Here is a 12,410-nt window from a genome sequence, read left to right as displayed (position 1 = left end):
GAGTATATTGTTGTGCTATTACCTGAGATGGGGAACTCGGGGAGAGGAAACGGGTGGGGTGAGGAGAGGATAATGACTAGTTTTGGGGATGTATGTGGATATCTAAGTAAAGCTATCCAGTAGGGAGCTGGCTACAGAGCTGTGCTGTCCAATATAGTAGACACTAACCACAAATGGCTACTTTAATTTAAATAAGATAAAATTAAAAATTCATATGCTTATGTGCACTAGCCACATTTCAAGTACTCAGTGGCCATGTCTAGCCAGTAGGAACCATATTTGACAGTGCAGATAAAGAACATTTCATTTTCTTAAAAGTGTTGGTTTAGGGGTGCCTGGGTGACTCAGCTGGTTAAGCGTCTGCCTTTGGCTCAGGTCATGATCCCAGGGGCCTGGGATAGAGCCCCATATTGGGCTGCCTGCTCAGCAGGGAGTCTGCTTCTCCCTATTCCTCTCCCGCCCCTCCTCCTAGTGAGTGTGCACATGCACGCTCTCTCTACCAAATAAATAAATAAAATCTTACAAAAAAAAAAAAAAGAAAGTGCTGGTTCAGAGCTTGGGAAGGTGAAGATGAAAACAAGATTTGTGTGTGCGAAGCACTCAGTTGTTAGTTGAAGCTATAGTTACGGACAGGATACTGTAGGAAAAGCAACATGAGAATAAGAGGTGAAGATGGAACCCTGGGAAACATCTATATTTAAGGGTAAAAAAAGAGAAATAAGAGGTTAGGTAAGAACACTGGGAATGAGTGGTAGGAGGGGAAGGGGAAGAACAAAAAAAATATCTTGAAACCATTCAGATTCCTAGACTATAATATTAATTTCAGCCTAGTGCATCAAAAGTGGCAAGATGGCACAAGGTTTATAGTGGTATATGAGTGAAGTTCTGATTCCAGAATGTAGCAATATTCTAACTCCTTACTTTAGGTCGAGGTGATTCTTTATGTCTCTGAAAGCCATCTTTAAGCATGTATTTTTATGTTTCACTAATTTATCTGAAAGATAAGGAAACTAGTGGAGAGACTGCTCATCATCAACTAATAGGCCTTAATAAAAAAAAAATAGTAACTTTTTTTTTTTTTACTCAAGATTTAATAAAGTTTACCTGAGAAGGGAGAAAACAGGAGAAAGGTCCAAATTAAAAGGAAAAAATCATCAGATAGTGGGAAATCTGGTTCATTAAGATACTCTAAACATTTTTACACTTACAAAATTGACATTGCCACCCACCTGGATGAACTATTTCGAGCATACTCAGCCGTAATTCTCGGGACAATCTCATGGCTCTCTGTCTTTGAAGTTGCAACTGTAATCTGCGGTGCTCTTCTTCTTTCTGCTTATTTAGCTTTAGTAATATCTTGGTTCGTCTAGATCTGTGATAGAAACATTAAGTACCTTACACACAATTTTTTCTTAAACTACATATCCACTCAAGAAGTATATGAAAAAACATTTAATCTCACTAGCAATTATATACATGCAGACTTGTTATAACAGTAACAAGTTGAAAACAAACTGTATGCCCCACAACAGGGAACTGGATAAATAAATTACTGGTTTATTCACTGGACAGGATTCTATGAACCATAAAAAAATAAAAATTACAAAAACTATTTAGCAAATTGGGAAAATACCCAAATCTAATGTCAAGTGAAAATAAAATCAGAATATAGAAGACATCCAAAGTGTGTTAAAAATATGTATTATGTACATAAAAAATAAATGATTAAAAAACAATAAAATTTCAACAGTGATTTTTGCTGCATAGAATGATTATGAATGATTTTTTTCTTCATGTTTACCTATTTCCCAATTATTGACTAATAACCATTATTATTAGAACCAATTATGAAAATTTTCATGTGGCCACAAAAAATTATTTAACTGGCATTTGTATATTACCTGCTCTTATTCACCAAAATTTCTCCTTAGCCATTTCTACCAGTTTTGATTGCTTCCTATATTACTGTGTAAGGAGATCACAAATATTAGTCTATAGTGAATATACTCAAAATGCTTTCAGATATCCATAGGAAAAGAAACCAAAAAGGATAAGAAGAAAAGAAAAGAATACATTATTCATTTTATCTCTATAGACTTAATTTGCTTGTGTCTCACTCAAGAGCATTTGCTCCTTGATTCTTTTCCCAGAATTAAACTGCCAACAAATGAGGTACCTTGGCTATAGTTTTGTAGACAGGCAGATTTCAAAACAGTATGGTTATAGAGGGTTATAATAATTTTTAATTCAGTTTCTTTTGGAAAAGGAAAAACAACCATAAAGCAATTTCAAAAATCTTTTAAAACAGGAAAGGAAGACTCACAAAACTATTTTGATAAAATTTTGTTTGAGTGTGTATGGTTTTTGCCTTTATTCTTAGTGTTTCTTAACTGCTACCAATTATAATTTGAGTGGTTTTTTTGGCTTTACACTTTGTCAAGAGTCAAAGATTTGTTTCAAAATATCTTTCTTATCCCATTATGAAAGGTAGAGAAGACCTCAAAGTGCATGTGTGCCAAAAGGAGAAGGGGTTCTAGAGAGGATGTAGGGCTAGCTGTATAGTTTCTAAGTGTCTCTTCCTCTTCCAGACTGGAAATGAAGTAAGTAAGGGGCCTTTATGTTCTCAAAGAATGGCTGATGGCTTGCTTCTCCTGTAGAACTAACTCTCCTTGGAAAATTCTGGGTTGTATACAGCATATACATAAGGATGTTTTACCCTTTACCTACTTATGGAGGGTAAAAGAGAACAGTTGGCTCTAAACAAAATCTCCTTTTAAATTACCTAATTGGTTACAGATTATAATGTCTAATATTGCATTATCATTATTTTAAATTTACTATTAGTATAAGAAACATAGTAATCATTAAAATTGAATTGCTAAGACATTTAATCTGTCAGAAAACTGGGTCTGAGAAAAATATGCAGGTTATAAAATACTGCAAAAAAAGAACTATGGAGCATGCAGGGCAGAAGTAAAATACAAACAGAAATATAGTAGAAAAGTGAGATTCAGAGATTGAAATGACTATAAATTGTAAATATGTACGTTTCTAGATTCACGTGCTTTAATTTCATGTTTGAAAACATTTATTAGGAATTAATGTGATTTTGAATTTGAATGTTTTCCCCCCCATTAGGAACATTTTTGTTAGTTACTAGTAGTTAGGTACTCTGTAGTTCTAGTTAAAGAGTTTCTTTAATCATTAAAAAATTAAAAGAACATTTATTTTATTTTTATTTTTTTATTATTATTTTTAATAATAATTTTTATTTTGTTATATTAGTAAGAAAATTCATTTAACTGGTCTCTTTATAAGAAAGACTAGGCATTTGACCATCTGGCATCTGTGAGCACTTCTGAAAAGGAAATGAGTGATCAAATATATTCCCAATTTATGTAAGTACATTCCATGAGTTACATTTAATCAACATGAATCTTTACCACCAAAGAGAAAGTTGACCAAACTATCTACTACCAAGACATCAGGAAGTCTCTAGCAATTCCTTTGTTGGAGAATAGTAAGTATGAACTGGGGGAGTACCATATGAGTTGACTGCCAAAAGAGTTGATGGGCTCTGTTCATTAACGCAACAAACATTTATCTGAGTGATTGTTGCCTGCTTGGTACCATCACTCAGGGAAACAGAGAAGAAACACAGTTCTGCTCTTCAGAAGCTCAAATTCAAGGAGAAGTTGAAGTATAGCACAATATGTCACTCTGTCATAAAGATTATTTTGAGCTGGAGGCAAATGAGAATCCACAAATGTAGAAAGAGCCTTCCCAGAGCTTCCCTTATTGGACTAAACGCAGAAATGTCTCAGAAATGAGGGCTGCCATAAATCCCCCTCTCAAGAAGTTTTATGGCCATGAAGAAGATGGAAAGTTGGTACCAAGATGGACCTAGACAAATAACCCACATACTCCATTAGTTTCCCAAATATATTTACCTTTTCATAATTTCCTGACTTTGGAAGTCTAAAATCCTTTTCTTTTTACCTGTCACTTCTCTATGAATTTATTATTCTTTGTTAAGATGCTATACAAGCCCAAATTCTAACTACTCATTTGAGTTATTCATCATGTGAGGTTTCTTCAGCATGATGTGCCCTGCACATGTTAATAAACTGTTTTTCTCTTGTTAATTGTTTTTCCCCCTTTTTTGTCAGTCTAATTTCCAGGGAATGAACCCACAGTATGGTAGAGGGAAAACTTTTTTTCTTCCCCTACAAAGTGAAACAAATACAATTAAGACACCAAAATATCAGCACTATGATAAAGATAGGTAGTTGTGAGGTTTCCCAAAGGTAACCGGAGTAACTGTTAGCTGCTTCAGAAAACCTTGCTCGGCACATGACAGAAAATAAAGTTTCTGACCATAAAAAAATGATTCAGTAAAAAAGAAACCCCCCAGTGGTGAGAGGATGGGCAAAATGGGTGAAAGGGAGTGGGAGGTACAAACTTCTAGTTATGGCACGAGCAAGTAATGGGGATGAAAGGTATAGCACAGGAAATACAGTTAATGGTATCATAATAGCGTTATATGGTGACAGTAGCTACACTTCTGCTGAGCAAAGTATAGAGTCATCGAATCACTATGTTGTATACCTGAAACCATAATTCAGTTAAAATAAAAAGAGCAGCTCAAAAGGCATCTTACACATCATAAGAAATAAAAAAAGAAAAGAAACCCCCAAGAAAGTGCATTAGTAAAGGTGTGACTACACAAGAGTGCCTCTTGCTGGAATTTAAAAAGCTCTGATGAATCTGGGCCCATAATTATGAGTGGTGGGCAGTCCCTACCTGCACCCCCCAGCCCTGGCAAAAAAAATGGGAGGGAAAAATTACCCTGAGATAACGACCTGACCACAAAGAGACAGAAATAAACTTTGCAGAAAGTTCAGTTATAAAGCAAGCAAGAAAAATTTGCATAACCTATTTCAACTAGAAGAGGAAAGGTGGTGAAGCCTGAGCAAACTTGAAATTTAAAAATAATAAATTAATAAATAGAACCCAAAGGTTAAACCTATACTTCAATCTGTCCTAAAATTTCAAACTCAAAAATACTGGGGAAAAAAAACTAATTATAATGTGAGATTCAAATAATTCTGGCTTCACAGCTAATCTCTTTTAATGGAAATATTTATAACTGGACTGGTTTTGTTACATAAAGCAATGGAATTTCTATTTTAAAATAGTGAAACATTAATTAGACTCCACAGATACAGTTCTAAAAGTGGACAAAATCTATAATCCTGGGATACTTTTAAATACAGATTTTAATATTACAAGACAAAGTAGACTGGCAAATTTGACAACTATTGTGAGACTAAACATCAAAGGTCTGAATCCATGGTACAGGGGTACCTTTAAATGTTAACAGAGCAGATAGCTGAGAATAATAGCAAGTAGAATCCATAAGTAATAAATACTCTTCCTTCACCACAGAAGGCAGGGCTATACCAAGAACACAAGTACTATTTATTTAACATATCTATCTGTCTAACTAGATTTGTAAACCCTCAAAGGCAAAAAATGTGCCATATGCATTTTCCCCACTATCATCTTTTCTAAGTTCCAGGTAATATGCTAAAAAAACCTTTATATTATTTTAATCTTGGAAGGTACACAGACAATTATCCCCATTAAATAGATGGGAAATTTGAGGCAGAGAGAGGTTGGGCATTTTGTCCACAGTCATAGCCCAAAGTTGCTGAGGTGGAATACAAAATTGAGTCTGTGTAACTCTCCCAGTACCCAGCATAGCTTCTGGCATATATTAGGCAATTGAAACATGTCTTAAAAATGCCATGTTTAAAACAAACAAACAAACAAAAAAACACCAAAACTCATGCCCATATTAATAATCTATCTTTAACTTCTTTAAAGGAAACTTTCATAAATGACTTAAATCTAAATTTTAGTTTACTATATTAAAACATTTTTGTACCTGAGAAATGCAGCTGCAGTTATTAAAAGACTAGTTTTAGTTCTCTTAAAAAACTGACTTCTGGCATATGCAAGTTTCACTTTAGTGAACGAAAATTTAAAATTGAGCTTTAAGCTTAAGGCTACATGAAAAATCACCTCTGAGATAGCTCTATTTCATCATAAATGATTAGGAGCTAAGTCATTTATTTGTGTGCATGTGTGTGTATATGTGTGTGTTTCATTCTTTCCATTGCCTCTAAAATCTGGATGGGCCAGTCATATAAAAAACTGAGCCATGTCTTCAGTATTTCATTTTTGGTCCACTTCAAATAAATAAATGACAAACTGTCATATCTAAATGATCATTTCTATCCATTCCATATTTACTGATAAAACTCAGGTGAACATACTAAAACCTTTATGAATTCATACATGGTTTTACCATAATTACATATGAACAATTAAGGCAATTTTTTATTTTAAGGGTTAAATAATTGACTATCACTGCCTCTTTCTGTAGGCTTGGCCCACAAAAAAAGTCTTATCAAGTGAATAGGGTTATGTATTTGTTTCATCAGATTTTTGTCTTACATTATGTCCTTTGCTTTGAAAGTACATCTAGTTAATGGTACTCAGAAATGTGTTTTCAGAACAAGAATGAAAGCAAGAGTAAAAGAAACAGCTGGAGGAGCAAGTGGGTAGAACAGGAGGATCCTGAGCTCATCTCCTTCCCCAGACAAACAAGGCTTCAACTAAATAAGAGCAACTCTCTCTGGGAACAACCTAAAGATTAGCTATTTCACAGCTAAAGATATAAAGAAAAAGCCACATGGAGAAGGGTAGAAGGGACAGAGATGCAATCTGACTGGGACTTATACTAGGAGTGCAGTGACTCACAGGGGGAGAGATACCACAGACAGAGCTTCAGACTCTGCCCTGGGGACATGCACCTGAAGAAGTGCCCATAATGTCCAGCTTTGAAAATCAATGGGGCTTAATTCTGGGACAGTAGGGAGGCTATAGGAAACCAAGACTCTGTTCTTAAAAGGTCCCATGCACAAACTTAATTGCTCTGAGAACCAGCACAAAAGCAGCAGTTTAAAAAGTGCCTCAGCCATATGTAAATTTACTGACTACTGACTGATTTTAGGCTGTGTGCTGGAGGGCCAGGGATCTGTAGGAACTTTCTCTGGGAATGGAAGTACTGGTATGTTCCACTTCTGACATTCTCCATCTACCCTTAGCACCACATGCTTCTCTCTTCAGTGTTGCCTTGTGGACTCACCACACCAACTGGCAGGTGGCATTGGCTGGGACTAGCACCTCCTAAAAGCATCTCTTGCCTCACTGCATTCAGTGGGAAGCATTAGCCTGGATCAGCACCCACCCAAATTGGCTGGCAGGGGGAGATGTAGACAGCCCTACCTACCAGTGTGCCCACAAGAGTTGCAGCCCAATCATAAAAGAGAGAATGATCCCCATACAGGGAATACCCCTGCAGCACCTGGTTCTGGTGACCTGGGGAGGACTGTGCTTCTGGGCCCTCCAGGATGCCTTCTACATAAGGCTACTCCTTCAAGACCAGGAATTGATTGACCTAATAGAAACAAATACAGAAAGTCAGGCAAAATGAGGAAACAGAAGGATATGGTCCAAATGAAAGAACAAGAAAAAACTTCAGAAGAAGAATTACACAAAATGAAGATGAATGATAATTTGGATAGAGTTCAATGTAAAGGTCATAAAGATGCTCACTAAACTTAGGATAAGAATGGATGAACACAGTGAGAACTTCAACAAAGAGACAGAAAATATTTTTAAAAAGAACCAATCAGAGCTAAAGAATACAATAAATGAAATGAAAAATAAATTAGAAGAAAATCAACAGCAGATTAGATAATACAGAAGAACCAAACAGCAATCTGGAAGAGAGTGTAGTGGAAATTATCCAAGCTGAGCAACAAAAAGAATGAAGAACATGAAAAAATTAGAATACTTTAAAGGACTTCTGGGACAACATCAAATGTACTAACATTTGTATATTAGGGGTCTCAGAAGGAGTAGAGTCGGAGAAAGGGGTAGAAAACTTATTTGAAGAAATAGTAGCTGAAAACTTCCCTAACCTGGGGAAGGAAACAGACATCCATGTCCAGGAAGCAGAGAAACTCCAAACGAGATTAACCCAAGGAAGTGTACATCAAGATACACAATAATTAAAATGTCAAAAATTAAACAGAGCATCTTTTTTTTTTAAGATTTTATTTATTTGACAGAGAGAGAGAGTACAAGCAAGAGAAGCAGCAGGCAGAGGGAGAAGGAGAAGCAGGCTCCCTGCTGAGCAAGAAGCCCAACGGAAGGCTTGATTCTAGGACTCTGGGATTATGACCTGAGCCAAAGGCAGACACTTAACCAACTGAGCCACCCAGATGCCCCAAGACAGAATCTAAAAAGCAGCAAGAGATAAACAACTAATTATGTAACAAGGGAACACCTATAAGGCTGATTTTTAGCAGAAACTTTAAGGACCAGAAGGGAGTTGCATGATGTAGTCAAAGTTCTGAATGGAAAACCGTACAACAAAGAGTACCCAGCAAGATTACCATTCAGAATAGGAGACATAAACAGTTCCCCAAACAAACAAAAGTTAAAGAAGTTCATCACCACTAAAACCAAACTTACTAGAAATATTAAAAGGACTTTTTTAAGCAGTTAAAGGCCATAACCAGAAGTATGAAATTTATGAAAGAAAAAAATCTCACTGGTAAAAAAGATATTGGAAGAACCATTTATAAAGCTAGTACGAAGATTAAAAGACAAAAGTAATAAAGTGAACTGTACCTACAATAATTAGTTATGGGACACACAAAATAAAAAGAGTTAAATATGACATCAAAAACAAAAAACATGGTGGTAGGGGAGTCTTTTAGAATGTGTTCAAACTTAAGTGACCATTTACTTAATATAGACCACCATAATTAAAGTGTTATATATGAACCTCATGGTAACCACAAACCCAAAATCTATAATAGGTACACAAAAAATAAAAAGACAGCCAATCATAACACGAAAGAAAGTCATAAACTCACAGAAAAGAGAACAAGAGAAGAAAAAAACAGCACTACAAAAACAACCAGAAAACAATAACAAAATGGCAATAAGTACATACCTGTCATAATTACCTTAAATGTAAATGGACTAAATGCCCAATCAAAAGACACAGAGCAACTGAATGGATGAAAAAAACAAAACAAAACAAAACACCCATCTACATGCTGCCTATGAGACTCCCTTCAGACCTAAAGACACATACAGGCTGAAAATAAAGGGATGGAAAAAAGATACTCCATGCAAATGAAGTGAAAAGAAAGCTGGAGTAGCAATACATATATTAGACAAAAATAGACTTCAAAACAAAGACCATAATAAGACAAATAAGGGCATTACATAATGATCAAGAAATCAATACAAGAGATTATAACAGTAAATATATATAAGCACCCAATGTAGAAGCACCTAAATATATAAAGCAAACATTAACAAATGTAATGGGAGAAAATGACAGTAATACAATAATAACAGGGACATTAGTAATCCACTTACATCAATGAATAGGTCATCCAGACTGAAAATCAGTAAGGAAAAAGTGAACTTAAACAACACATAAGACCAGATGGACTTAACATATACACAGATCATTCTAACCCCAAACGGCAATCTACATATTTTTTCAATTGCACATGGAACATTCTTTTTTTTTTTTTTAAGATTTAGTTATTTATTTATTTATTTATTTATTTATTTATTTATTTGACAGAGACACAGCCAGTGAGAGAGGGAACACAAGCAGGGGAAGTGGGAGAGGAAGAAGCAGGTTACCAGTGGAGGAGCCTGATGTGGGGCTCGTTCCCAGAACACCAGGATCACGCCCTGAGCTGAAGGCAGATGCTTAACGACTGCGCTACCCAGGCGCCCCCACATGGAACATTCTTGAGACTAGATACATGTTAGACCACAAAACCAATCTCAACAAATTTAAGACTGAAACCATATCAAGCATCTATTTCAACTACAATGGTATAAAACTAGAAATCAATTACAAGAAATAAAAACTGGAAAAACCACAAACACCTTGAGGCTAAACAACGTATTAAATAACCAATGGGTCAACAAAGGAATCAAAGAGGAAATTAAAAAATTACCTTAAGACAAATAAAAATGGAAACACAACATTCCAGAATCTATGGGATGCAGCCAAAGCAGTTCCAAGAGGAAAGTTCAGAGCAATACAAGCCTACCTCAAAAAACAAGAAAAATCTACAACAATGTAATCTTACACCTAAAAGAACTAGAAAAAGAAAAACAAAGCCCATAGTTAATTGAAGAAAAAAATAATAAAGACCAGAGCAGAAATAAAACAGTAAAAAGAAAAAATGGAAAAGATCAATGAAACTAAGAACTGCTTCTTTGAAAATTTAAACAAAATTAATCAACCTTTAGCCAATTTCATCAAGGAAAAAAAGAGAGGGCCTAAATAAATAAAATCAGAGATGAAAGAGAGGTTACAGCTAACACCACAGAAATACACAGGATTATAAGAGACTACTATGTCAAGCAGAGAAAGACAAATATCATATGGTTTCTCTCATCTATGGAACATAAGAACTAGGAAGATTGGTAGGAGAAGAAAGGGATAAAGAAAGAGGGGTAATCAGAAGAGGGAATGAAGCATGAGAGACTATGGACTCTGAGAAACAAACTGAGGGCTTCAGAGGGGAGGGGTATGGGGGAATGGGATAGGCTGGTGATGGGTAGTAAGGAGGGCACGTATTGCATGGTGCACTGGGTGTTACATGCAACTAATGAATCATCGAACTTTACATAAAAAACCAGGGATGTACTGTATGGTGACTAACATAATATAATAAAAAATATTATTATAATAAAAAAATAAGAGACTACTACAAAAAATCACATGCCAACAAATTGGACAACTTATAAGAAATGAAATATGCAATTTTACAAGAATGAATCAGGAAGAAACAAAATCTTAACAGACCAATTACTAATAATGATACTGAATCAGTAATCAAAAAAGCTCTCAACAAACAAAAGTCCAGGATCAGTGGGTTCCCAGGTGAATTCTACCAAACATTTGAGAGTTAATATCTACTCTTCTCAAACTACTCTACAAATTTTAAGAGAAAGGAACACTTCCAAATTCATTCTATAAGGCCAGCATTACCTTGATAACAAACCAAAGACGCTTTTACAAAAAAGGAAAATTATAGGCCAATAATCCTGATAAACACAGATGTAAAATTCCTCAATAAATACTAGCAAATTGAATTCAACAATATGTTAAAAGGATCATATACCATGATCAAGTGGGATTTATTCCAGGGATGCAAGGACTGTTCAATATTCACAAATCAATCAACATGGTACACTATATTAACAAAAAAAAAAATCACATGATCATCTCAATAGATGCAGAAAAAGCATCTGGCAAAATTCAACAGCCATTTATGGTAAAAACTCTCAATAAAGTATGTATAGATGGAAGATACCTCAAAATAATACAGGACATATCTGACAAACCCATAGCTAACACCATATGCAATGGTGAAAAACCAAGAGCTTCTCCTCTATGATCAAGAACAAGACATGGATGTCCACTCTTGCCAGTTTATTCAACATAGTTCTGGAAGTCCTAGACACAGCAATCAAACAAGAAAAAGAAATAAAAGGTGTCCAAACTGGGAAGGAAGAAGCAAACTATCACTGTTTCTCATAAGATAATACTATATATAGAAAACCCTAGAGTTAAGATGGCGGAGAAGTAGGGGTCCCCTTTTTCAGCTGGTCCCCTGAGTCGAGCTGGATAGGTACCAGACCATCCTGAACATCCACGGAATCAGCCTGAGATGCAGGAAGATACATCTGGATGTCTACAAATGAACATCTCCAGCGATGAGTATTGAGGTACAAAGCGGGGAGCCATGAAGCCGCGCACAGATATCGGAAGATAAACGGAAGGGGGAGGGAGCCACCACGTTCGGGCGCTGGGAAGCGGTAGCCACCTGCACTGGGGAGCAGGCGGACTCGCGGACTGGCACCCGCAAGAGAGCAGACAGAGACCATGAGCTGGGAACGTGCGTGACCAGTCTGAAAACCAGAGCTCTGGAGTGCACGTGAACCACACTGAAATGGAGCTCCAGAGCGTGCGGGGGCGGCTGGAGGCTGGCGGTGTTAGAAACACAAAGGACAGAGATGTGCCGGCCCTGGAAGTGAGGTCTGGGACACCGGCTGTGGGGCGCACATCCCGGGACGCTGCAGGGTTGAGCAGCACCAACAGAAACAGAGTTAAAGTGGCCAGAACACCAGTGGAGAGTTCTGAGACAGAGTCTGAGATTTGACTTCTGCTGCTCTGACTCTCAGAAGAGGCATAGCAAACCACCAGGGAAAGCTGCCAGAGAACA

General features: G+C 36.4%; 1 protein-coding gene across 3 annotated transcripts in view; it reads right to left on the bottom strand.

The window, feature by feature from the left end:
- IQCB1 (IQ motif containing B1) overlaps nt 1-12,410 on the bottom strand; it is a 59,083-nt gene that overhangs the window by 17,773 nt on the left and 28,900 nt on the right. For all 3 annotated transcript variants that reach the window (XM_026494544.4, XM_057306676.1, XM_048215118.2), the window contains one exon: nt 1,230-1,372. In XM_026494544.4, coding sequence (XP_026350329.2) covers nt 1,230-1,372 — 143 coding nt within the window. The remainder of the gene's footprint in view (nt 1-1,229; nt 1,373-12,410) is intronic.

The sequence above is a fragment of the Ursus arctos genome, unplaced genomic scaffold (genome assembly GCF_023065955.2).
Source record: "Ursus arctos isolate Adak ecotype North America unplaced genomic scaffold, UrsArc2.0 scaffold_4, whole genome shotgun sequence".
Lineage (NCBI taxonomy): Eukaryota > Metazoa > Chordata > Mammalia > Carnivora > Ursidae > Ursus > Ursus arctos.
Note: the sequence above shows the minus strand (reverse complement) of the source record. Positions and strands in the feature narration are given on the sequence as shown.